The 26,339-nt window shown below is 68.8% G+C and overlaps 1 protein-coding gene across 7 annotated transcripts; it reads right to left on the bottom strand.

Moving 5' to 3' along the window:
- Window positions 1–365: 365 nt before the first annotated feature.
- SYT7 (synaptotagmin 7) lies at window positions 366–24,036 on the bottom strand. 7 transcript variants are annotated; one of them, XM_066998832.1, is made up of 13 exons: window positions 23,745–24,036; window positions 14,913–15,016; window positions 13,491–13,570; window positions 12,188–12,319; window positions 11,463–11,678; window positions 8,684–9,049; window positions 7,247–7,372; window positions 4,915–5,050; window positions 4,238–4,508; window positions 3,901–4,070; window positions 3,172–3,286; window positions 2,867–3,066; window positions 366–2,586 (listed from the first exon to the last, which is right to left on the bottom strand). In XM_066998832.1, the coding sequence occupies exons 1-13, from the start codon at window positions 24,013–24,015 to the stop codon at window positions 2,482–2,484; spliced, it is 2,292 nt and encodes a 763-aa protein (XP_066854933.1). In that variant the 5' UTR covers window positions 24,016–24,036; the 3' UTR covers window positions 366–2,481. The 7 variants fall into 7 exon arrangements, with proteins under 7 accessions (XP_066854933.1, XP_066854934.1, XP_066854935.1 ...); XM_066998833.1 differs by lacking the exon at window positions 7,247–7,372; XM_066998834.1 differs by lacking the exon at window positions 11,463–11,678 and having other exon boundaries at window positions 23,745–24,035.
- Between the last annotated feature and the right edge of the window lie 2,303 nt (window positions 24,037–26,339).

Raw genomic sequence — 26,339 nt, 5'->3', positions numbered from 1 at the left:
GCGTCCCCCCCAGCACCCCGGCCCCATCCAGCACCGCGCTGCCCCGAGCACGTCGCCCCCTGCCAGCCCCGCGTCTGGAGTTTCCTTTACTTATTCAAGACCAGCGCCCGCTCAATTATTTATCACAGCAACTCGAGCCTTTGTGGTGCTGCTGGCGCCCCGGGCTCGCAGTCAGCCTGTGTACCCCCCGCTTCGGGGACAGGCGCCCTGGCGGGATGGCCCTGGGCACGGTGGCGTTGTACCCAGCGGGTACAAAGCCCCCTGGGGACCCCCAGCCTGCCCCCCCCCCCCAACCCACACCCGCTGCTGGCACAGCCACCGGGGAACCGCGAGGCCGGCCCCCCCAGCCCAGAGACGAGGCACGCTGGCAGTTCTGACTGTCCTTTATTACTGAGAGCAGGGGCTGCCTCCAGAAAACGAGGGGCCCCGCTCCCCAAAAATAGGATTCTGCAAAGAGGCGCCCCTGCCTCCGCCGGGGCCGTGCCCCCCCTCCGCCCCCGCCTCCTGGGATCACCCAGTGCGCCCCATCCGCAGCACACCCGCTCGCCGGCCGCTCTGGGCTTCATCTTTTTTTTTTCTTTTTTCATTTTTTTCATTTTTTTTTCATTTTTTTTTTCTTTTTTTCTCTATTTTACACACCAGTTGGATGTTACCGTCACATGAAGAAGAGAGATACCTGAACAAGATAACGGCTAAGAGCTCTAGAGTTAAAAATGAACACACAGCCCCGGGGAGCCCACCCTTCCCCGAGGAGCAGGGGGGGCAGGGGGGGACGGGCACCCCTGCCCACAGACCCCGCTTTTGGGGACCCCGGCACAGCCCGACGCAGTGCCTGGCACTGGGGACCCTGCCACCCCTTGGCTTTGTGCGCGAGCCCAGCTGCAGCCCCTTCCCCAGGTGCGTGAATCTCCTCTGTTATGTTAAAAAAAGAGAGAAATGTGGTAAAAATACAAATGTCCCTAAAAGCATTATTATTACTGTAGTAGCAGAATTATGACTTCTCTCCAGATTGTCCGAAATGGTCTAACGGGGGGGGGGGGTCTCCGGTGGCTGCCGGACACTTGCTGGCGGCAGGACAGGGACGGTGCCACCGTGTCCCCAGGGCCACTTGTCCCCCCCCAGCGAGTCCCCTGTGGCAGAAGGAGGGCAGGCAGCCGGGGCGGGGGACATGGGGGGGCAGCATCCCCTTGATGGCTGCTCCTTGTTTTTTTTGGGGAGGTCTGGCGCAGGCTCCCCCATGCGATGAATCGACCCCGGTGGCTGGGGCTCAGCCTGAAGGGATGGCACCGATGCTCGTGGGGGTGTCCCAGCGGCGGGGCACCCCAGGGTGCCTGTGCCGGGGACGCTGTGACGCAGGGACGATGCTCGTGGTGCTCTAGGTGGTGGCACCCCGGTCTCAGGCTGGTCCCCATGGCGGGGCGGTGTCCTTGGCACGTGTTGGGTGACACTGTGGTGGCCACAGGAAGACTGGGGTGCAGAGCCCGGCCCCTTCGGTGTCCCCGCGGTGGGCAGGGGGTGGCCGTGCCCTACCTGAGATGGCTGCGGAGGTGGCAGCAGCCCCGCTGCGGGAGGGCTTGGCCAACGTCCCTGGCATGGGGACACCTCGAGGATACATGCACACGCTGGTCACGGCATCCCTGGTGGAGCAGGGAGCCCTGGGGAGGGACAGAGTGGCATCACCTGCCGGGGACGTGTCACAGCCAGCGCTGCTGCCATCCTGCTGCATCCAACGCCACCGGTCCCTGGCACATGGGGGACACCCACCGTGGTGACAGCGGGGAGCCAATGGGGAGGCGCGGGCACCTTGGGGGCGCCACCGCTGGGTGCCAGCCCCCGGCAGCCAACAGTGAGGACAAGGACACCGTTCTGCATGGCGTGGGGACGGTGGCACCCGCTCCATCCTCACGCGGGACCCCCCCGTTGGGCACTCGTGCGGGCCCCAGGCCACCCCGTGGGGATACGGCCAGGGTGCAGCACCCCTGGGTGCCACTGCAGGGGGGACGCAGTGGCATCAGGAGTGTGGGGGACGTGCCGGGACGGAGGTAAAGCAGCAAACCCCGCTGGAGGCAGCGACAGATGTGCCCGCTTTGGCTAACGAACTGTGGCATGGCTTCCGATCCCTTGGGTGCCCCAGGGGTTGGGGGGGGAGCGGGATGGGACGGGGCAGGGTGCGGGGACGTCCCCGGGCAGGACGTGGCTCCCGCTGGGGCGACGCTGGCGGCTGGGAGAGGTTTGACTGGGCTGAAAGGGGGTGAGGCAGGACCCCCCCTCGCACCGGCAGCTTCCCAAAATGTGGGATGACACTGGTGGGGGTGGGCCGGCGGGGCCCTGGGGACGGTGGCTGGAAGCACTCGCAGGAGACCTGCCCGGCGCTGGGGATGGGGACGGGGGCGCTCCGTCCATCTGTCCATCCGCTCCCCACCCTCCACCGCAGGGCCACCGCCGTCCCGCCCCTGTCCTGCCCCAGGGCCGGGGGGGGGCTCAGGCTTTCAGCTGGTGCCACTGTGCCACCGCCTGCCGGGGCCGGGCGATCATGTCCTTCCAGTGCTTCACCTCGCCGGGGCCGCTCTTCCAGGACAGGTAGATCTGCGGGGACACGCACCGTCACGCGCCGTCCATCTGTCCGTCCGACCCTCTGACTGCCCCCTCGGGGACACCGGCACCTCCGCCCCTCACCCGCGGTGTCGTTCCCCCCCTCCCTCCCTTTCCCCGGGTTCGATCGGGTGCTGCCGCGCCAGGGGCTAATTGCCTCTCTGCGGCAATAACGGGGATGACTGCGCTCGTTTGTCATCGTTACCCTAACGAGCCGAGCGCCGCATGGATTCGGCGTCCATCAAACCCGTCCGTTTTTTGGGGCCGGACCCACCTTGCCGATGACATCGTTGCGGCTCAGCCTGTCCTTGTCCATGACGGTGATGACGATGGTCGTCTCGCGCAGCCGCTCCGTGGGGATGTCGAAGGAGAAGGACTCGTTGAAGACGGGGTTCAGGCACCGCTTCATCACCACCGTCTTCTTCTTCTCCACCCGCTTGTCCTTGTACATCAGCCACACCTTCACGTAGGGGTCTGCCGGGGGGGACAGCACGCGGCGCTCAGCCCCTGCCAGGCACAGGGACATGGCCCGGCACCCCCCGAGTGGGTGTTGGGGGGCGATGCCCGGGGCGCTCGTACCTGACGTGCCCCCGATGTCCATGGCTTTGAGGTTCCGCGCTTTGATGATGTTCACCACGATGGAGTTGGCGGAGGGGTTGTAGCACAGCGACAGCAGCAGCTCCCCGCGGCTTCCCTGGGGGGGCCGCAGAGGCCGTTAGGGCCCCCCCGCCCCCAGACGGGCTCCCCAAAGGCGCCCGCTCCTCGCTGCGGTGCGCCCAGCCTGGCCCCAGCCCCTCCAGGTGCACAAACACCTCCGTGTCCCACCACGGGACCGGGGTGGTGGGCTGGGGACACCCAGAGCCACCCCAAAGGTGGACTTTGGGACTGGGCAGGAGAAAAAGGGGCCACCCTCGGGGGCGGACATTTCTGGGGTCATCGCCAGTGGGACATCTCAGGACCGTCCCAAGTAGGACCTTTTTTGGGGCCATCCCCAGTGGGATGCTTTTGGGGCCACCCCCTGCGGGATGTTTTCTGCTCCTGTTAGAGGCAGGAGAAAAGGAAAACTTTAATTTTAGACCTCCCTGAAATATCTCAGCCTGACCCCAAATGAGACGCTTGGTTTGGGCTACTTAATGCCTTTCTGTAACTGCTAGATGGGGACGACGTGGCACGAGCAGCCCCGTGTTGACACCCCGCGGGAGCACCCGAGCCAGCACGCGCCCCCAGGGTGGCCCCAAGACTTGGCCCCTTTGGGACACTGCGGGGACGGGGGCAGCCCCCCCCGAGGACTGTCCCCACGGGCCTTACGCTGCCGTCGCTGCACGGCTTCAGGTCCTTCCAGAAGGTCTGCATCTGGGTGAGGTCCACCTTGTTGAGGGGGATGGACACCTCCCCGATGGGGTCGTTACGGCTGAAGCGGTCGTAGTCCAGCACCTGGAGGTACAGCACCCGCTGCACCACCTTCTCATAGGGGAACCCTGCGACGGAGACGGAGGCGATGAGGAGGCAGCCCAAGAGCTGGGAGAGGTTCGCACCGACAGTAGCTGGCGGCCCCTCTCGCCACCGGCAGCCACCGGAGAGCCTGCCCCGGGTGGCGGGGCCCGGCAGCCGCTCCGCTGCCATCCCGGTCCCTCCCGGCCCTTACCCTCGAAGAGGAAGGTCTCGTTCCAGTGCGGGTTCAGGTTCTTCCGCTTCACCTTGGTCTCCAGCTTGTGCTTCTTGTCAGGGAGCAGGTAGATCTTGACGAAGGGGTCGCTGGTGCCGCTGAAGTCCTTGGCCGGCAGCTCCTGGGCCTTCATGATCTTGACGGTCAGGGTGGACTCCTGGAAGTTGTAGCCGACGCTGAACTGGATGCGGCCCAGGTTCTCCCGGCTGGAGCCATCGTGGCCCTCATCGTCCTCGGAGCCCGGGGAGAGCTGTGGCGGGGGAAGAAGGGGTCGTGAGTGGCGGACGTCTAGCTCGTGGCCATTTTGGCCGCGCCGTGCCAAGCTGGAGCCACAACCACCGCCCTGGAGCTGCGTGTGCAGGGCCCTGAGCGCCGGCGTCTCCGGCCCTGCGGCGGGAGCTGTCAGCGGGCATCAGCCTCTCCCGTCTCACCCACAACCGTCCCCTCGGATGACTCCTGGCTCCGCTCCGCGGGGACGGGGAGCACCAATTAGCCAAATCCCTCCTGACAGCCCGCCCGTCACGGCCCCGGCACAGCTCCCCGTGACGGGGACTCAGCAGCACGGGCTGGGACTGCCGGGGGGGGTGCGAGGGGATGCCCGGATGGGCGCAGGCGAGGGACAGAGGCTGGCACCCCTGCCCACCCGTGGCACCCACCATGAGCATCTCGCTGGTCAGGGAGTTCACCAGGTCGGAGACAGAGGAGCGCGGCTCCGTCTTGCGGTCGGACTCGTCGTTCTGCGTCTGCCCGGGCACGGGTGCGGTGTTCACCGCCTTGCCGCCGGCTGGCAACCTGGGGAAAGAGAAGCAGCGCCCTAGAGCGGGGCCGGGGGGACCCCGAGGAGATGCCCGCAGCCTGGGGTGCCCCGGTGGGCCGGATCCAGGCAGAGCCGGGCTGCGGAGATGCCGGCCACCCACAGCAGCCTGTGGGCATCCCTGGCGGTGCCAGCCCGGTGCCAGTGCGCAGGTCAGTCCCTCACGGCCAGCTCAGCGGGCACACCGTCAGCCCAGCAAGGCGCAGCCACCGCCCCCGGCCACCTCCTGGCCCCAGGGGTCCTCTCCAGCACCCCCAGCTTTGGCTGCGCCCACCCAGTGCTGGCTGTGTGGCCGAGCCCCGGCGCTTTGTGCTGCAGCTCAGTGCCTGGCTGATAACCATCCCCTCTCTGGTCACCGCTGACCCAGGGCCACCTTCCCTGGTGTTCTGCAGCCGGAACACCCACCCCGTCTGGCCCCGTACGGGTCTCGGGCGCCTGTCCTGGCGGCTGCGGGGATGCGGGGCACGGAGCCGGGGGGAGCTGCAAACGGACAGAGCAGCAATGGAGGCGGGCGGGCACACACCGGGACCACGCTGCCGTGACGCACAGGGACAACGGGGGACACAGGCACACGGCGGTGGGGACAGACCTGAGGAAGGAGGGGACGTGCGCGTGCACACGCACTTGCGCCCTGGCCGCGGGGATGGCACAACTCCTACACAAGCCAAGGCACGGGGACAAATTGACAGACGGACAACAGGCGCAGCACCAGGACGCACGGACCTTGGCAGCGCTGACCCCGGGGTGGCAAAGCCACGCATGCACACAGGACGCCCACCGACACGGCAAGCACACGCAGGCACACGCCAATGGAGACGCCGGAGACCTGGGAGCAGTGGGGATGGAGGCGGCGCCGGGGGGGTGGGCGGGTGGCGGGGGCTGTGGGCAGCCCCCTCACACAGGTGTGACGGCGCACGGGGAGGATGAAGAAACTGAGAGCTGGAGAGGCAAAGTCAGGTTAAAAACAGAGTGAAGGCGGAGGAGACAGCGGCGGCGGGGCCAGGCAGGTGTGGTGTCGCTGGAGCTGCCTGGGCCGCGATGTGCGCCAGCGGCGGTCGTGGGCCAGCAAGAGAAAGGGAGGAAGAGCAAGAGAGAGGAGGAGGAGCAGCGTCTTCCACCACGGGATGGCCAGCCTGGAGGGAGGGAAGGGGAGAGAGAGGAGCAGGGTGGACAGAGAGCTTGGCCAAAGGCACAGGAGACGAACTGAGGCGCTTGGCTGGAGCCGCTGGGGATGGGCTAGAAGGAAGAAGCCAAGAGATGGGGACGGAGGAAACGTTTCGAGGCGGAGGAGTGCCGGTGGGGAGCTGTCCCCTCCGCCGGCCGAGCCCCACGGGGCCGAGGGGGCAGGGGAAGGAGATGGAGGCATGACGGCCATGCTCGCACTGTGATGGCGGGGACGGGGCTGCGAGCGGCTGCGCGGCGCTGGGTAGGGGGGGAAGTGCTAAAACATGGAGCGAAACTGAGCCGAGCAGGGTAAAAATAGCCGGTGGGCGAGAACGGTGCCGGTTCATTAACACGCTGATCACGCGGGGAGGCAGCACCCGCCTGCTTCGCACCTCCCCAAAGACGGCATCGACACCGCCCGGGGCTGCTCTGCTCCTCGCCGCTCGGGTCCGGCCGGGCTCTGCCACCGGCGCCAGCCGCGGGAGCTTTGGGCGGCCCCCGGCAAGGAGCCTGGTGGGGCCGCACGTCCCAGGGAGTGCTGCCCACCCCTGGGCACCAGTGGCGGATGAGAAGCGCGTTGGGATGCGATGCGTCTCAGCTGGCAACGCTTTATGGGGTCCCTGCAAGCCTGGCCACGCCGTGCCCGCTCCCTGCACGCCCCCGTTCTCCTGGCACGGCGTCTCTGCCCTGCTCGGTGCGACGGCCGCCCCAAGCCCCCCCGGCATGCAGACAGCACGACGCTGGCGGCGATGAGGATGGGGATGGACGGAGGGAAGGCGGGGAGGGAAGGAGGGGGAGGAAGGGGTCGGGGTCTGCTCGGCGTCGCCGCTCCAGTGGCAGGACCGCGGGGGCCGGCGAGGAGAGCTGCCAGCATCTGCAGACGTCGCCGTGCCCGCTGCCTGGCCGCTCCAACCTGGGCGCTCCGCGAGGCCGGCCTCCTCCTCCTCCTCCACCCTGGGTGAGGCCCTGGTCTCCTCCTGCTGCGGGACTGCCCTCTTCCTTACTCATACCTCTTGTCCCCCTGAGCGTTCGGCTGGTTCGGCTGCGTCCCAGCAGGTTGCAGGTCGGGGATATTGGCAAAGTCATCTTGCTCTGAGAGTCCCAAAACCAGGGATAACACCACCATCCGGCCTTCCCTGCCCAGGCGGCCCCGCACGCGGGGAGGAAGCAGAACGGGAGAGAGAGAAAGAGAGAGGAGAACAGAGCGTCAGGCGGGGGACCCGCTGCAGCGGTGGCCCCGCGGGCAGGGACAGCCGGGGACGGCAGCGTGGGGAGCACTCCACCACCGGCCCCTGCGGAGGAAACGGCGTCTGGGACGGGCGAGGGCTGCGGGGAGAAAGGTGCTGGCTCCTGCCCAACTCGCCCCCAGCACCACGGCCACCCCTGTCCTCGGCCGGTGCCGCCAGCACGGCATCCCGGGGCCCAAAACTGCGCCCGCACCGTGGTGCCGGGAGCCGGGCGGGAGGGTAAACAGAGCAAAGAGCAGAAGCAGCAGAAGTTAATGGCTCCGCAGCGCGGCGGCGGTCAACGGCAGCGGCTCTGCGGCGGGGAAGCGCCGCACGCTCGGCACGGCCCTGCTCCGCGGGGCCCCCCCGCCAATTAGGGCTGGAACCGGCGGCAAGGCTGGGTAAACAGAGAGGAACACGACCCTGGGGATGGCTAATGAGCCTCATCTATAAATCAGGAAGCCGGCAAATGGAGCCGGCGAGGAGGCTGCCGGTGGGAGAAAACAGGCTGCGCGGCGCGGCGGGGCGGAGAGGGGCCGCGGGGCTGCCGGAGGTGTCCCCACCAGCGGTGAGAAGGGGACAAATAAAAGGGGGGGGGGTGCGCAGCTGGGAGGAACCCCCCAGGGCGTCAGGGGCCAGCGGAGGGCACCGTGGGGAGGACAGAGGAGGAAGGAGGGGACGGAGTGTGCCGAGCAGCGGCGATGTCATGTGCCGAGATATGGGGACAGCGCGGGGCGCAGATTAGTCCTCGCCGCTGGAGGCTGAAAAGCCAGCGCTGATAGGGGAGCTGCGTCTGAGGCAGATTAAAGATCACACGCCTCCGGCGGCTCCCACCCGGCTGCCCGTGCAGATCACAGCCAGCGGAAGGCAGGCGGGCAGGCGGCGATATCGGGGCCGTGCAGCCGGTCGCCCTGCGTGGGGGCTGCCCCCCCAGTGTCACCCCCACCGCCCCGGGGACGAAGCCGGAGCATCCCTGCATCCCCGTGCTCCCTGTGGAGCGAAGGGTACCCGGGTGCCACAGATGGCAAAGCCAGGGTGGGAGGCGAGCCGGGGGAGTTTGGGACCCCCTTCCCCAGCCCCCCGCGCTGGGGACGGAGTCCCGGCCCCCAGGGAGGCAGCGATGGGACAGGGGGGACCCGGCGCTCGCCGCCAGCCGCGCGCAGCGTTTACCCGAGCCTGGAGGCACCGCCGGGGAGAGGAAAGGACCGAGAGCGAACTTACAGGAAGGACTTCATGTCCAAGCCGCGGTTGCGGATTTGCCCCACCACGTGGTCCCAGCTGCCGGGGTTGGAGCGGCTCCGGCCACCAGCTGTCCGATGCTTGGAGCCGGCGGCGATGCCCTGGCGCCCCTGGCCGCCGCGGGAGCCCCGGGGGTTGCCGGCACCGGAGGAGCCGCTGTGGGCCTGGAGGTGGCCCAGGCTCTGGCTGGTGGTGGGCTGGCTGTGGTTGCCTCGCTGGTGCTGGCTGAGGGGCTGCTGCAGACTTTGCTGGCGCATGAGCGTGCGGGGCCTCTGGCATTTGGGGTCGCCTGCTGAGGTGGGGATATACTCAAGGGTAGTGGCTGTGGACAAGGTGGAGTCCTCGAAACTTAGGGAGAGGAAGGGCAGAGGAGAGGAGAGAAAGGAGAAGAAGGTGAAGGGGCAAAATTGGAGGAAGGAAAAGAAGAGAGTTAGAGAGAGGATGCCCCAGCGCAGGGAGCGCTCCGGCAGGGGCCAGCGGCTGCAGCGAGCGGTTCCTCTGCCTCCCGGCCGCGGCACGGCCTCCCCGGCAGTGCCAGGCTCCCGCGCTGCCGCCATCTCGCCGGCCGCCCCGCTGCTGCCTCCCGGGCGCCGGCGGCGAGGGGCTCGGTGCCCTCCTGCTGCCGCGCCGCCTTCCCAGCGTGCCGGCCGACCGACCTCGTCTGTGAGCTAATTAATTAGGCTGCTGCGTGAAGGCGAATCCCTCGGTGCCCGCGTGGCGCCCGCTCACGTGCTGCCAGCCAGCCAGCCCCGTCCCCGTCCCTCCCAGCCCAGCACCCAGCCCCAGCACTCCAGTCTCACAGCTTCACCGTCCCCAAAGCACCGTGCCGGCTGCGGTCCCTGCAGCGATGGGGACTGAGCCCCAGGGCAGCAAGCCGGGTGTCCCCGGGGCCAAGCCAGGCAGCAGGGAGGCGGTGGGGACGCAGCACCGGGGAACACGGATGGGCTTTGCCCCGCCGGTGAGGGGGGACGAGCAGGCGAGCGGCGGGGATGCCCATCACTGCCCACGCAGCCAGCCCCGTGCCGGGGCTGCAGGCACACGGGGCGCAGCCAGCGCAGACCCGGGAAGGAGTGCGATGCCCATGGAGCTCGCGGAGCTCGTGGCTTGTACCAGCGGTGGGACAGGGACGGGGACAAAATGCGTGGCCGGGTGCGCGCCTGGCCGCACCGCTGGCGTGCAGAGCGGCTCGAGGGAGACGCAGCGCTGACAGCGGGTTTTTGCAGCAGCCGCCCAGCCCACCAGAACAAGGGGTGTGCAGCCCAACCAGCCTGGCAAAAGCCCTCTGGGGGTCCTCGGTGCACGGGGAGCCCCCCCGGCACAGGAGAGTCGCCTTCAGCAGCAGCCCCCCCACCACAACCCCGGTCTCTGCGCTGCCCTGGGGCTGGCCGGGCGATGGCTGCAACCGTGGGGCGAAGCTGTGCCGTCGTGCATCGCAGCAGTGGGGAAACAGAGAGGGGGAGAATAAAATAAAATAAAATTAATAAAAAAAAAAGAGGTGAAGAAAGAGTGAGAGGTGAGAGAAAGAGAGAGAGAGGGAGGGGAGTGGAGAGCTGGGACAGATGCGGCCCCATGGCCGGGGCCTGGAGGCACACGGGGTGTTGAGCCTCCCCCGCGCCTGCCGCCGACCTCCTTTCGGTTTCCTATCAAATCCTAAATTAGTTCAATTTACAACCTCTCCGTCACAGGAAACTAAATCTGGCTCTGCTCGGCCCCGAGCCAGCTGGAGGCGCGGGCTCTGCCAGCACCATGCCATGCGGGAGCCGGCTGGGGACGGGGCACTGCAACCCCCTTAAGCCCCCCAAAATCGACCCCCTGTCCCCAGCCTGGGATCCCCTGGGGCCTCCGAGCGGCCGTAGGATGGTGGCACCGGGCTGGCACAGCAGCCTGCTGCCGGCACGGATCATACCCAGGATGCCCAGCATGAAAGAACCCCCCCCAAAACACCTGAAACGCAGCAAAACATGACCACGAGCAGGCTCTGCAGAAAAGATGCTGAAAAAGCCTGCGGGCATCACAGCCGTCCCCTTAACCCTGCCCCTGCCAGACTGTGCGAGCGGAGCCCGTGGCGGCAGCTGTCCGTCCGTCCATCCGTCCGTCTGCCTGGCTCCCAGCCACCCGCAGCCCCTGCCTGACTCCCTGCCGTGGCGGTGCTGAGCCACCCATGGGCGCGCGCTTGCACAGCAGCTGGGCGCTGCCCCAGGGGATTTCCCCTCTCTGCTGGCACCACGCAGGGAGACGTCCCGTGCCGGACCATCTCCTTGCGCTCTCCTTCCCCTCTCGCCTCCCGGTGCGTCCCAGCATGCCCAAAATGCTCGCCACTGCCCGGTGCTAGGCTCAGCGCCTGAGCGAGCAGGGGCTGCTGCAGCCCAGTGTGGGGGGCGCGGAGACCAGAAGCGTGGTCCCACCCGCACGGCCACGTCGGTGGTCGCAAGCTGAGGACGCCCGACGTGCTCCCAGCCTCTCCGGCTGGTGAGTCCTACACGAAGGCCGTTTTTTCCCCTAGCCCTGATAATCCTCGAGCTTTGCCCAGATCTGCCCCAGCATCAGAGCTGCAGGCGAGGTGCCGGTGCCAGGTCCCGCAGCAGCACCACGGGTAGGAGCAGCGCCACGTGGGGACGGGGCTGGCGGCGCCGCGCATCCCCACGACGTCCCCGTGCTGTGGGGACACGGCTCTTGCCCCAGGGGCATCACCGAGCTGCTGCCCCCAGCCCGGGCACCCATCCGGGGGGGGTGCTGTGCCGGAGCGTGCGTGCTCACTCACTTGGACAGGCTGAGCTTCCCTGCAGCCAAGTGGCTCTGCACCGTGTGCCAGCGGCCCCTCGCCGCCTTCCCCATGCTGGGCTCGCTGTGGGCAGAGATGCTGCTCCTCATGCCGTCCTCGCCGCCGCGCTGCTTCTCCCCGGGGCGGCCGTCGCGCTCCCCCGCCAACCCCGCGGTGGCCGACGCTGTCAGCTTAGCCCCTGATAACAGAGAGCCACTGGGCCGGGCCGGCGGTCGGACCCCCCCAGACAGACATGAAGAGGGGCCGGACGGACAGACGGACATGTGGGGGAGCCGTTTTGTATGGGGAACGGGGTGGGGGGGGGGGGACGAGGATGGGGGAGAGAGAGCCAGAGGTGGACAGACAGACAAGAGACGGACAGACAGAGAGAGAGAGAGAGAGACATCAGCACTGCAAAAAAAAGAAAAGGGAGGCCCCTGGCCGGAGGGTGCGCGGGGGGGGGCTTGTGGAGGTGGCAGAACCAAAAAAATCCAAAATGAAGGGGGGGAGGAGGCGGAGGGGCCCCGGGCCGGGGTCCTGTCCCGAACGCGCAACCCCAACCCGTGCTGCCGGGGGGCCCCGGGGCACCGGGGAGCGGGTGGGGGGGGGTTGCTCGTCTCCATGGGGCTGCCCATGGGGGGCCGGGGGGAGGAGGAGGAGGAAGGCGCGTGGGTGCTGCCCATGTACTCACTAGACGCGAGCAAGCCCGGTAAGGAGAAACTCACTTGAGGGAAAGGCGCGGGTCACCATACGGGGCGTAAGGTGAAATGTTTAGTATAAACTCCTTGGGAGGGTACGAGCTCCATTTCTGCTGCACTGTGTTGTCATTGTTATTCCAAAAGTCTCTGTCTAGATCGCTACAGCGGCCGGAGACGAGGGGAGAAAGAAGAGGGAAATACAAGAGAGAGAAGCTGAATTCCTGCCGGGGGGAGCGCAGCCCCCCGCCCCCGGCCAGCCGCTGCGGCCGAGCCCTGCGGAGAGAAACGGACAGACGGACAGGCAGGCAGGCGGACGGATGGACGGATGGAGCGGGGCAGAGCTGCGGAGAGACAGGCTGGGAAGGAGAGAAGGACGCAGAGGGGTTAGAGAGAGCTGCCGGCGCTGCGACCCCGCACGTGGGCTTGGGCCGGGGGCCGCATCCTGGCATCCTCGGCAGCCGGGTCCAGAGGCCGACGCTGTGCCTTGAGAGGGGGGTGGGAGACGAGCGGCGGTGACGGGAGGGGGCTGTGCCCGGGTACCTCGATGCTGGGACCCCCCCATCCCCTCCCTTTTGCCAGTGTGGGGAGATGGGAGCGGATCCCGTGCCTCCTGCTGGCACCGAGCAACAAAAGCAGCGCTCGGTCCTCGCACAGCTCCCAAAATGCTGCCGGCTGCACAGGCAGAGCCGTGTGGGATGTGGCCCCGTCCCGGATCGGGATCTCTGGTGTCTGCACCCCACCGAGGCTGGGGTTTGCGGCAGCCCTGGTAGGGACCGTGGCTGTTTTCTGCCCAGGGCGAAGCGCGCTCCATCCTCGCGGCGCTGCACGGTGCCAGGGGGTGCAGGAGCGCAGCCGGGGGCCCCTGGCTGCCAGCCCCCCATATGCACCCCAATTCCGCGCTCCCTGACACGCCCCTGGTGGTCCCAGCTCTGCGGGGCACTCCATCCGTGGGGCAGGGCTCAGCACGCCCAGCCCGGGGACACCGCTGGGGACGCCCACGCCAAAGGCCGATAACTCCCCATGGGTGACTGCAGGAGTGGGGGGTGCTTTGGCACGACAGGGGGACCACCCAGCGCCCAGCCTCCCCAACCTAAAATCGAGCCCACGGGAGAGAGCTGGGCAAGCGTCCGCTGACGCCCTTTTGGGAGCAGAGGGGACAGCCACCTCTGTCCCCAAGGAGGGTCCTTCCGCGGCTGGGTGGGTCGGGGCACCTCGATCCCGGTGTCCCCACACAGGTGACGGCAGGCAGGGCGCTGTGTGGGCTGTGGCTGTGCCGGGACCCCCGCTGGCACCGCAGCCCCTGCCCCTCTCCTCCCGCCCTGGCACGTACTTGATGGTTTTCTTCTCGCTGCGGCCTCGGCTGGAGTCTGGGGTCCCCACGGTCTCCAGGGATGTCTTGTAACGCTTTCCCTATGGGGACAGCAGAGGGTCACGGGCAGCATGGAGCCCCCACCATGGCTGGGGGGGCTCCACCTCGTGCCCTCCATTGCTTTGGCACCAAATTTTACCCTCGCCTTCACGGCCTCCCGTGGGTGCCTCCTGCCCAGCGGCTGGCTCTGTCCCCACGCTGGGCACCATCCCCAGGACGGAGCAGCAGCTGCACCCTGCACCCCGCCACAGGGCAGGAGTGTGTAATTTTAGGCTTAATTGAAGTTGGATTAATTGAGTTCACCTTCCCAGCAGAAGGGAAGCGGTGCCATATGCTAACAAAGCCGCGCTCGCTCCTAACTGGGGCTTGTAATCAGGGCGCTGCGCTGTGATTTCCTACGGTGGGTTCGGCGTGCCGCTCTCTTCCAGGGCGGACAAGAGCGCAATTAATGCTGATTAGTGAACGATTAGGAGCAGCGCTGCAGGTGCCCGGAGACTGCAGCAGGACGGGAGAAGGGCTGGGGGCACAGACCAGCCCCCACCACGGCACCCCGGGGCCTGTCCATGGCACGGTGCCCACGGGCGCACCGCCGCCACCGTCCCCCGAGGTCTGCCAGCACGGGGCTGGCGGCTCAGCCGGCTTGGCCATGGCTCCCGCGTGCCATCGAGGGTTGGGGACACGGCTTCCAGTTCCCAGCCTGGACGTATTCCCGGCCGATTTCTACTTCTTTGCTCCTCTGCCAGCTTTGCCCTTCGCCTCCCACGTTTCACACACGGGCACGCTCGCAGGAGCCGCCGCCTCCCTTTGCGGGCAGGCCTGGGTCCCCCTCCCCGCCACGCCGCGGGGGCTCTGGCCGGGGGGGTTCTCCCGTGCAGAGAGCCGCAAGAGAGAAACCGCTGCCTTCGGAGCACTTGACCCAGATTTGGATCTCGTTGTGAAGGAAATGCAGTCAGGGCCGGGCAGGGTGGCGAGGGGGCTCAGCGACGCCGAGCGCCCCGGGGTGCAGGAGGTGCTGGGGGGCACAGCCCACGGCGGGGACGGGGACAGGGACGGGGACGGGGACAGGCTGGCTGCCTTCCCGCCGGGCTCTAGCAGGAAAGAGCGCGCCGAGCAGGACAGGGGCCAGATCGTTGCAGCTTGTCACAAGCGTGTATCTATACGTATTTGGAAACTTCCCTCCATGCCGCACAAACAGTTTCACCCAAACATTTAATTATCGCCTTTCCTAAAGAGCAAAATAAAAGCTGCAGCCGGCATCGCCGCAAACTGTGCTCGGCAATGGGCTCTGCCTGCAGGCAGCCCCGCACCCCTCGGCCCCCCATGGGGCACGGCCACCCCGCTGTCCCCCCCCCCCCGTGGGCACCCAGCACCAGGGCCACTTACCAGTCTGCGCTGGCACCACTGGCAGATGCCACACAGGACGATGGTGACGCTAAGGCTGACGGTGATGATGGCTGAGACGAGGATGACATCGCGGGAGGGGGCCCCTGTGGGGGAGCAGAGCAGAGCTGAGGTGGGGACGGGGAGGGACGGCCCTTCTGGGGACCCACGGCCGCCCTACGGCACCCACGGCCACCCCAGGGCACCCCCGCTCTGTCCCCCTGCTCTGTGCCCTGCGTTGCAGCCCGAGAGCCCCCCGCATTCACCCCTCTGGTCAAACCGCTGGGGGCCATGGCGCAGGGAGCTCCCCCCCAGCAATAAATGCGATATGGGGACCCGGGCACAAGAGGGGAGGGAGACACCGGGGCCATGTGGCGGCCCTGGCCGAGAGCCCCTGGTGCCACCCCGCTCCTCCCCACGCCTCTCCCCGCTGCAGCGTGGAGGTTTGGTGGGACCCCAGCCCCACTCAGGCCCACCCCTGTGTAGGACCCCCCCTGCGGTGGCATCCGTGCCGTGACATCCCCGCTGCCAGCGGGGGGTGGGGACCGGCCGCCGCTCGCGCCCCAGCCAGCGGTGGGAAGCAGCGAGGCCGGAGCGAGCGTGCCCGTAGCTGTGCTGCAGTATAAATATTAAACAATAATCGTTAATAATTAATTCGCCCGCAGACCTTGTTATTGTAATGAAATTTGCCAGCGGCTCAGGCGCTCGCATGAGTCAGAGAGGCAGGATCCAGCGCCCCGGCATCCCCCCGGTGCGTGGCAGGGACTCCAGCACCCCGCTCCCACGCCTGCTGCCCGGAGAAGGACGAGGGGTGACAAAGCGGCCCCAGCACCGGTGGCCCCCGGCCTCGGGAGGGAATAAAACACAGAGGCAGGGGTGACGGTGGCAATGAAGAGGAGTTTTACAAACGCCCCAGAAGCGGCTGCCTCGGACGGAGCTGTGCGCCTGCTGAGGCTGCGAGGTGGCAGTGCCAGCCCCGGGGCGGTGGGGACGGGGCTGGGGGCTCCCTGCGGGCTGGGGTCCTGGGACCACCGGCAGCCCCAGCCCACACACACACGCTGCCTCCTTCCGAAACCAGGCCGGGGGGGCTCCAGCGCTCGGTCACGAGGACCCGTGAATAAAACTCGCTTAGCAACTGTTGCCTAGGAGGGAATTTGGGACCAGCCCTTAATTTCAAACATTTATAAACTGCAGCCAGAGAAGCTGCTGGGGGCGCAGAGCGCTCGGCACGGGTTAACGGGGCAGCCTGGTGTGGGCAGGGATGGGGGCGAGCTCTCCTTCTGCCCCCCAACTCACCCTGCTGCTCATCCCCATGGCCCTGGGACCTGCTTGGTGACACGGTGACACGCGGGACACCTCGCCTGCCGCTGCACCGGACCCTGGGCAGGGGAAGTGGCATCCCAGTGCTCCCAGTCCCCAGCATCCCTGCGCCCTGCTGGCCTCCCCAGCAGCTGGGGCTGAGCTTCTGTCTCATCCCTGCAATGCTCCCGGCCACCATGTCCCTTCTGTGTCCCCAGGGGAAGGGAGGGGGGAGCCAGGCGGGACAGTGAAGGGCTTTGGGAAGGCTCAGCACGCCCTGAGCAAGGCCAGGCTGGAAAATGCCAGCTCAGCTGCTCCAAAAGAGGCGAGCTAATGGATGCGGTGACAGCGACCCCGTGCCGGTGGCGGCTGTGACCCCCCCGGCTTAGCCAGCAGCTTCAGGAGATGCCACGGTGCTCGCAGGGTCAAGTTCATCTCCAGTATAATCCGGTAAAGGGAAATAAAAGGGGAGAAGAAAAGCGGGAAGGGATGCGTGCTGCCTGCACCGTGGAGCCAGGGCTGTGAGGATTATCCTGCTTAGGCAGGAGAAATCGGGGGTGCTGTCACCAAGGGGACTTTGGCTCCTGCCGGCGCCACGCAGTGCCGATGCTCGATGCCTGCCCCGGTGACACCAGCGGGGACCTGCCCCCCCTGTGGGGCCACGCGCCCCCAGCACCAATGGGGAAACGCTAGCCTCCGCTGCAGCAGAGGTTTAAATGACTTGTTTTCTGGGCAATTAGCGCCGCTTAATTAGACAGAAAAGCTGAGCTCAGAGCTCCTGGCTGGTCCCCAGCCACGGGCGCTGCCTGGGGCGCAGCAGGGTGGTGGGGCGGGGGGGTGGCACGGGTGGGGATGCAGCCCCGCGAGTGGATGGCAAACACAGCGCTGCCTTCTCCACGGGTCTCCTGCGTGTGCCGGTGATGGAAAGGGCTGGGAGCAGGGGGCCAGGGCTGGGGGGGTGGGGGGGCTGCAGAGCTGCCAGCCACTCCCGAGCACGAGCGAGCGCGCAGGGAAATGCGAGAGGGATGATGGTTTCCTAAGCGCTGCGTGAGCCGGAGATGCCGTGAGATCGGCCCGGCGGAGGCGAGAAGTGCTGATGCCAACGGATCTGACACGCAGCGGAGCGGCGGCACCGGTGCTGCCGGGGGGGCGGGAAGGGCGGCAGCGGGTGCTGGTGCTCCCTGGCCCGGGTGGCGTTGCATGCCTCCGTGGCCCTGCGCACCGCAGCTCTGCAAGATGGGCTTTGCTGGAGCTCGGCACAGACAGACCCAGACCCAGACTCGACCAAAAGCCCCCCCGGGGTCACCAAGCTGCCACCACACACCGCTGGCCCTGGGCAGTGCCTCCCGCGTGGCAGCGGGTGGGCAAAGCACCTGCGAGGGGTACCTGGAGGGATCGCGGCTCCTGGCCACTCTCCCCGGTGGAAGGAGCTGGGAAGCTCTCCCAGGGACAGAAAGGGCTTGGGCGAGCGGTGGGCGCGAGCCGGCAGCATCTGTGGGCACGGGGCTGGCTCTGACCTCCGGTGCCTGCTCCACAGGTGCCCTGTGGATGCCCACCCTGCACAGCCTCGCAGGGCTTTGTTTTTGGGTGCAGAACCAGGGGAACAGCCAATTTCCCAAACGATTCCTGGGGAGGAGAAACCAAAGCTGTGCAGAGCTTCCCCCCCCCCCCCCCCCCCCCCCCCGCTTCCAAAATACATCCCCACCCCACCCCGCCTGCTGCGCTCTCGAGAAGCGCCATCAAAGCCTCTCCCGCAGCCGGCGTGCCACAGCTCCACGCAGAGAAACTTCTCCGCGTGCCAAGCCGCCTTCCGCCACGGCGCGGGTGCCCAGCGCGCCCGCCCCATGCGCCAAGCCCCGCGCCAGCCCCGCGCCTCGCCAGCCCGGCAGCGGAAGCGCACGCGCTCTCGGAGAGGGGGAGCGGGCGAGGGTGCCAAGCGAGCCGTGCCTTGCAGCCTCAGCAGGACGAGATGCTGAGCCCAAATGGGGGGAACGGAGAGGGGACACGGCAATGATGAGGAGCAAAGGGAGCGTGATCCTGCCCGGCACAGTCTCAGAGCGTCCCTGTGCTCCGCGGGAGGGCTGTGCCGTGCCGTGCCGGAGGCCGCGGGGCGGGGAGCGAGGTGGCCGCTCTGCCACACCGGGGCTTCCCAGATGCTGTTTGCCTGGCGCCAGGCCGTTAATTCCTCCTCTGCTCATCCTCCCACTCATTTGCTAGATATTTCCCAAACCTCTTATTTTTAGGCTGCAGCTGAGAAGCTGTGAATTTGCAGCTTTCGCTCCTGTGCGGGATGCCGGGCGCAGCGTGGGTGGGATGGGCACAGCGGGCGGCGAGACCCGGACCCCACAGCGGGCAGGGGGAGAGCGGCCGGGGTGCTGGGACGGAAACCCCCTGAGGAGGGGACTGGGACCAGCGCTGTCCCTGGAGGGGAGCATGGCTGCGTGGCAGGGATGTTGGAGCCCTGCGGCCGTCCCGCCACCCTGGCAGGTTTCTGGCCGTGGTCCTGCCACCCGGCACCCGTCTGCACAGACAACGCGCCGAGCGCCGCTGCTCACCGCACCAGGCGCGCCCGGGGCGAGAGGGAAGGGAACAGGCGTCTGCTCTCCATCTGTGCATCTGTCTGTCTATCCGTGCGTCCCCCTCTCCAACACATCCATCAATCTCTCCAACCATCCATCCCTCGTACACATCTGCTTCTCCATCCAGCCATCTGTCCAGCCCCCGGAGCTGTCAATCTGTCCGTCTCTGCCTCCCCCACGTGGAGCAGCCTGCCCTGGGGGGCTTTGTCTCCAGACCCCCGGGGACCTCCCCCCCACCTCTCCAGCCCTCTCCCCCAGCACTCAGATGCCTGCTGCTGCAGCGATGCCGACACACCGGGGCCTGGCAGGTGCCTGCTGCCGGAGGTGGCACCGTTGGCTCTGGGAGACGAGGATGCCCTCCCACAACACCAGCACTGCTCCATCCTGGTGCCAGGAACCCTCCTGGCGTGCAGGCTGTGTGCACGGCACGGTCACTGGCACTGCCACCGTACACGGCACGTGCAGGGCGGTGAGGCCGGGTCCTGCTGCCCCCAGGGCACGATGTCCCCATGCCCACGGCAGCCAGGAGCACCCGTGCCCCACTCCAGAGCAGAAGCTTGTGGTAGAGGCAGAATCTGGCACATGAGCACACTCTTCCCCCAGTGGTCTCCCATGTCCGGGCTATTTTTGGCTCAGGATTTCCGGAGACGCGTATGGTTTCTGCGCTTCGTGGTCCCCACCGTGCTGCTCCTCCCGACAAGTGCCCGCCCCCCCCAGCCCCTCAGGACTTTCTGTGCCCGTGGGTTTCCATCCATCGCACGAGGCGTCACCCTCCCTGTTTCAAGCCCACCTCCTGACATCCTTGTGCCGTCCCTCACAGCTTCCCCCACCTTGACTTCTCCCATACCATCTCCCCCAAAACGCAGGCACACTCCGGTTGAGCACCTGCATGCACAGCCTCGGCCTCGCCCCCTCCTCCTCCTCACCCCTGCGAGCCCCCTGGCAGCCCCCGGCACTGTCCAGGCAGTGTCCCTAGCCACCAGCGTGGGGATGGGAGCCCCTTGGAGGGCTTGGTGCCAGGGGCTGCGAGCACACGAGGGATGCTCAGCATGGTGGCAGCCCCCAAAACAGAGGCTGGTGGTGCTGGGGGAGGAAGGAAAGTGCAGGAGAAGAAACACAGCTGGGAGGGGAGGAAAGAGGAAGGGAATGACAGCCCAAGGAACGCCCTGGGGACACGGAAGGACTGGGAGACCCCAGGCTGCACCCTTAGCTATGTGCTGAGACCCCGGGACAGCAGGGATGGTCCCCTATGGGGCAGTGGGGGCTGCCACCCACCAACCCCCCCAGCCTCCAGTGTCCCACGGCGCGCAGGCGGGGCGACGTGCATCCCACCGCGCCCTGCACCGCTGCGCTGCGCCCTCCCTCCCTCGCCGCCCCAGCCTCCTCCATCGCCCCGGCTCCGTCTCCGTCAGCGCCACCGGCCGCTTCCCTTTCAAACCTCATTAACTCCCCCCAAGGTGACCCGCTCCCTCCTGCAGCAGGGCCGCAAGCCGAGCCACCCGGGGACGCTGCGAGGGGACAGGGGGACCCTGCACGCTCACGGGGCACCCCGAGCCCACGGGTGGGCGCACGGCAGCCCTGCGCGGCGAGAAGGCCGGGACCGCAGGGTACGGGAGGAGCCCCCCGAGCCCTCCAGGGACACCCCTGCAAGCCCCCGGCCCCCCAGCCCTGTTCCCCGGAGCCCAGGTCCCCGCTCGGCCCCCGCTCGACGCCCCGGCTGGCGCTCTGCCTTTGCACACAGTCCCTGCGCGCCAGCCCTGCTGTCGGCTCTTCGAAAGCCCTTCCCCTGCTGAATTCATCTATAATAGATATTGTAGCTGAGCCCCCAGGGGCCGGGGGGTGGCAGCGATATTATCTGCATCTGTCTTCATTCCCCTCTCCCCCGCCCTTCCCCGGCAGGCTGAAAAGCCGCGAGATCAGGCAGAGGAAAGCCGCCTCCAGCTCCTCTCCTGCTCCTTGGCGCGGGGGGATCAGCCAGACCTCCCGGTCCCCGTCCCCGCACCCCCCGCAGCCAGCCCTGCCCGTCCCCGTCCCCGTCCCGCCGCCTCTGTGGGCAGCTGAACTGCTCGGGGGCGGTGGGCAGGGAGCCACAGCTGGCAGCACCCAGGGGTGAGCGAGAGCCCGGGGGGCTCAGCACCCCCACAGGCACCCCACTGCCATGGGGGATGGGATGGAGCCACCGGGGGGGGGGAACATGGGCGCTGCCAGAGCTGGGGACGATGGGGTGAGGCTGTAGAGGATGCTCTGGGGCACAGGCAGCAGCACGAAGCCTGCTCTGGAGGGGCTGGGGGCCGGCAAAGAGGGGAGCCCCAAACCCCAGCAAGGCAGGGACACGGGGGGGGGGGGGCAGGACAGGCAGGGGACAAGGGTGCTGTGCCCGCGCCGTGCGGGACGCGTGGCTGCAGCAGGTGCCTGGCTCCCAGCGAGGCTGGCCAGCCCGCGAGCGCTGCCAGCCCTCCGCTCTTTGTCTGCCTTCCCCCGGCTCCGCGCTCCCCCCTTCCTCACGGCCCCTTCGCGCCAGCCCCCCCGCCCGCCCCCAGCCGTGCTCCTGACGGCATTTCGTCTCCTTTCTAACCCGGCTCTCAGCTTTTGTCCCACCCTCGGCACCCGCTCCGACGTCCCCCAGCACCCGCCGTGCCAGCGCGCAGCCCGCCCCGAGACAGCGCCGGGGGAAGGCGCACGCAGCACCGGGTTATTTATCCACCGCCTCCCAAGGGGCCAGCAGAAACGGAGCCCGTGGGGACGGGGACGCAGGTGGGGACCGGCGGCCGCAGCTCCCAGCACCTGCCTGGTGTGTGGGGATGAAGCCGCTGCCCGGAGAGGGGACAGCTGGCACTGGCAGCAGGGACGGGGGGGACATCTCGCCTGGCAGCACGGCGTGTGGCAGGGCAGTGGGGAGGGGGGGCACCGGCGTGGGGGACATCGTCCCCGTGACACAGAGGGCACCTTTGGCTTCAAAGCCAAATCTCCAAAGCTTTGCCCTCGGCCGCAGCCCCCCTGACACGCCGCAGGGCGCGGTACCGCGGGCAAGGGCCCTGCCAGCGGCGCAGCCCCCCCAGCCCCCCAGCAGGATGTGGCTGTTTTGGGAAGCCCCCCCGGCTCGGTCCTGATTTTGAACACCCCCTGCAGCTGCCCCCTCGGGCATCCCCCCATCACCCACCGGCAGCTCCATGCCCTCTGAGGCTCCTTTGCCCCAGGCACGTCACAGATGGTGGCAATGTTTCCCGAATCACCCCAGACATCCATCCGCCCCCCAAAACACACAGGGAATGCCGGGGGCCACCGCCACCGCCCCGCGCCCCCCGGGTGGGCTTTGCCCACAGACGAGCGCAGCACCGGGCTTGGGAGGGCTGACGACACCCTCTGCCCAAGAAGGGTCTCTCCCAAAACCAGGGCACCCCCATGTTCTCCATGGCCCCCCAGCACCCTACGCAGCCCGGCTCTTCCCAAACCCAGAGGGGCTGCCAGGAGCAGGGGCAGACGCGGGTGCCAGCGGAGCAGCAGCGCAGAGGGAAGCAGGGGCACCGATGAACGGAGCAGATGGTGTCCTGCTGCTGGGCACCGCAGCACCCCGCTGCCCCGCAGCCAGCCTTGTGGGGACACCCCTGTGTGCGGGGAGAGCCAGGGACAGATTTGGGGGAACAGAAGGGGTCTGCGCCCTGTTCCCACCCCAGCAGCTCAGGCTCTGCCGTGCAACCTCGCAGCCTGGCACAGCAGCTGGTGGCCCAGCGTGTGCCAAGGGGGACACATGGTGGGGGCAAGGGGCAGGGCCAAACTGGGGGCAGGTGCAAAGTTCGGGGGGAAAATCAACTCGGGCGCAGAGCTCGGGCTCTGGGAGGGAAGGGCCACGCATAGTGCCGGCGGGGACCGGGCTCACGTCCCCCCTCTGCCACCACGCTGCCGGGTGACCTTGGCCAGGCCATTGGCGGTGTCGCGCTCCCCTGTCCGCAGGGCGTCCCATCCCGGTGAGGCTGTGGGGATGGAGCGCCGTGGGACCGAGCTGCTCCCGTGCCGCAGCAGGCGGGAGCGCCGAGCCCCATGGAGATGACAGCTTCCACTCGAAGGCTGCTCACCGGGGCCGCCAGCTCCCGGGCAGCGCCGGCGCTGTCACCCGCCACGGGTGACGGGTGCGTGGCGGTCCCCGGCGTGGCCCCACGCTGCCGCTTCCCGCAGGCCTGGCTCTGCCGGCTGCCTGCAGCTCGCCCCAGCAAGGCGCGCCGGCAGCTCCTGCGCTCCCTGTGCTCCGCCACATCCCCGCCGGCACGTCCCCTGCCACCGCAGGACACGCCGTCCTTCTGCCCTCTCCCTGGGCCCGGGGACCCCAAGGGTGCGAGCACCCGGCGAGCCGCCGCGTGCCAGCGGCATCCCTCCTGCCACCCTCGCCTGAGACCACCCCGGCGGTGTCCCGGAGCCCTCGAGGCGAGGCCGAGCGATGCCTTCAGAGCATGAGCTCAGCAAAACGGCGGAGGCCAGAGCCCCCTCCCCAAGCCCTGGCGCGGTGGTGGCGGCGCTGGAGGAAAGGGGCCGGGGGACCCCGGGAGGCGAGGGCTGGGGAGGGGATTGCGGGGACGGCACCGGGCGCTCAGCCTCGGGCTCCGGGCGCTGCCCGGGCTGGGGGGCGCCGGCCCCGAGGGTTGGGGCAGTGCCGGTGGGGGGGGGCGGGGGGGTGGCCGGGGAGCCCCGGCCCCAGCGGCTCCGCAGGGCGGTGACTCGTCTGGGAGCCGCGGCGGTGACTTTGTCCCCAAAGTGCCGTAACTCCCGGCCGGGACCTCCGGCCGAGCCGCAGCCGGGGAGGCGAGGGGGCAGCCGGGCAGCCCGGGGAGGGCGGCGGGGGGCGGCGGCGGCGGTGGTGGGGAGCGGTGCGGGCAACCCGGGGCTGGGCGGGGGGGGGGCGGCGGCGACCCCCGGTGCCCCCCCCCCCCTCTCCCCGTCCTCCCGGTGCCCCCGGCGGGCTCACCTGCGCTGGCAGCCTCCGGGTCGAGGTACATGGTGGCGGGCGGCGGCGGGGCGCGGCGGGGCCGCGGCTCATCAGACGGCGGCGGGCGGCGGCGGGGCGGGCGCGGGGGCCGCGGGCGGCGGCGGCGGGGCCGCGGGGGCCCGCATGCGGCGGCGGGGGGCCGGGAGCCCCGCGGAGCCCGTGCTGCCCGCCCGCTGCCTGCCTGCTGCCGGGCGCGCGGGTGCGTGTGCGTGTGTGTGCGGGTGTGCGCGCGTGTGCCCCGACCGCGCATCCACTTGCTGCTCGCTGCTGGCGGGAGAGGAAACTGCAGCCGCCGGGGAGAGGCGGGGGGGGGGGTTTGGACGGGGGGGTGTCGGTGCCGTGAGCGCGGCGAGAGGGGGCGGGGGCGGGGGGGGGGGGGGGGGCAGCGGCGCGGCCACGCGTGTGCACCGGGTGCCGCACACGCCCGGGGCGCCGCGCACACGCCCACGCGCGGTAAGACGCGGGGGCGCGCACGGGGCGCCGCGCCCACGCGGGAACGCCCGGCCCCCGCACGCCCACGCGGAACCGCGGCCGGGCGCCGCCCGCGCGCCCCCACGCAGCGCGCCCACGGCGGGGGCACCGCGGGCACGGGGCGCACACGCGTGGGGGCCCACGGGCGCGGCGCGGGCACGGGGCTGCGCACACGCGCGCACCCACGCGCGCACACGCCCCGCACGACGCCCCAGCCCCGCAGCTTCCCCGAGCGGCCCCGTTCCGGACGACTCCAGGCCCGGTTTTCCCGGTGCCGGGGCGCGGCGGCCGCCGCCGGGGCACTGCGGGCAGGGCGGCAGCGGCGGGCGGAGGAAAACCCGGAGCGGAGCCGTGGAGGCGCGGAACGGGTGCGAGCCGTGCGCTCGCTGCCTTCCCCCCCGCCCCCCCAGCACGCAGAGGCAGTTTCTGCCCGGCTTTTATTGCCTCGTTACCATTTGCGAAAGAGATGCAGGAGAAGAGCAAACAAACGGGAGCGCGGCTCTGCGGAGCGCTGGGGCTGTGCAAACACCGGCACCTCCGCCTCCATCCCCCGGGGGGCTGCGGGGCAGGGGGAGCCCCCCCCGGGGGAGCGGTGGGATGCTCACCTGGACGGCCGGGGTGTCGCGGAGCCCCGAGGGGCAGAGCCCCAGCTGGCCTCGTGGGACGGAGGGGCTCAGGTGGGTGCTCCCTGCAGCCGTCCTGGGCCGGGCAGAGCCAGGCCCCGGTGCCGTGGTGGTTCAGAACCTCTTGGGACCAAACTGCGACCTGCCCTGCCCGCAGGCTGGGTTTTGAGCAGGGGAGGAAGCAGGGAATGCCCCCTCCTAAAAGAGGCTGCGGGGGAGACCCTGCCCCAGCGGGGCTGTGTTTGGGGATGGGACTGAGCAGGGGGCAGGCGGAGGTGTGCGAGGACCACAGGGCACCAGGTCTCACGCGCCCAGCTCCCACCCCGGGCTCCTTGCAGCCCGCTCTGGCCCGACGGCCTGGCACGGGGTGGGAGCCCATGCGCACCCCTTGGCCGGGGGCTGCCTGCCAGGCAGGCTTCGGTGCACGCAGCCGGGTGAGGGGATAGCTGGGTGCGGGCCTCGGGGCTGTGGGGCAGGCTGTGGAGTGGGCAGCAACCGGCACGACCCTCTGCCCCCTCTATTCAGGGGCTGCCAAAGCCTCGTCACGGGGAAGTGCAGAGCTTTATTTTGATTTTTTGTTATTCCCCCCCGCCCCCCCCCGTGGGAACCTTCTCATTAAGCCCTTGGCACAAACCCCTGCTTTCACTCCGCTTTTCTCCGCTCGCTTCCCACGCACTCTTCAGCGAGCGCTGAAATCCCCGTCCCCGCACGCAGACGTCCCGGCAGCGCCGTAACCTCCCGCACCCACGCAGCCGCGCGCCGCCGCCGCGCGCCGTCACTTCCACCGGGGCCGGGTGGGTGTGCGGCGCTGCTGACTCACGGCGGGGCCGGGCCCGGCACCTCGCGGCACCGGCTGGGTGCTGAGCAGCGCCGGGGAGCTTTTCCCTTTCCCGTCCAGCCAGGGGGGAGCGAGAAGGTTGGCCAAAGGCTTGGCTCAACCAAGGTGGTGCAGGTGGGCCCTGATTCGTAGCCAGGGCCCCGTTGCTTTCCGCCTCACTGCGTTGGAGATATGAGTCCCAGCCCCATCTTCTCCAGCCCTTCTCCTGGTATATGTGCTGCACACCCTGGCTCCCTCAAACCCCTGGGCATCCCAAACGCTGGGCATCCCAAACCCCCGGGCATTCAGAGCTCTGCTAGCCTGAATCCCCAGGCAACCAAAACTCCTGCCACCCCAACCCCATGGGCATCCCAATCCCCTGGTCGCCCCAGCCCCTGGGCAATCAGAGCTCTACCATCCCAAACCCCTGCCACCCCAAACCCCTGGCCTACCTGAGCCTTGCCATCCCGAACCCCATGGTCTCCAAGTGAAGCCCAGCGTGTCCCCCCTGCCCTGTGGCTGTGCTCTCCCGGGGCCATGGGGCAGGGAGATGCCCCTGTGGCTCTGCTATGGTGCTGGCCGTGCCCCTCTGGGCACTGCGGGGACCGCTGCGTCCCCCGGGCTGGCAGGGCTCAGCTTGGCAGGGCTCAGCTCTGGGAGCGG

The sequence above is a fragment of the Anser cygnoides genome, chromosome 5 (genome assembly GCF_040182565.1).
Source record: "Anser cygnoides isolate HZ-2024a breed goose chromosome 5, Taihu_goose_T2T_genome, whole genome shotgun sequence".
NCBI lineage: Eukaryota > Metazoa > Chordata > Aves > Anseriformes > Anatidae > Anser > Anser cygnoides.
This window is presented reverse-complemented; position numbering and strand designations above follow the sequence as displayed.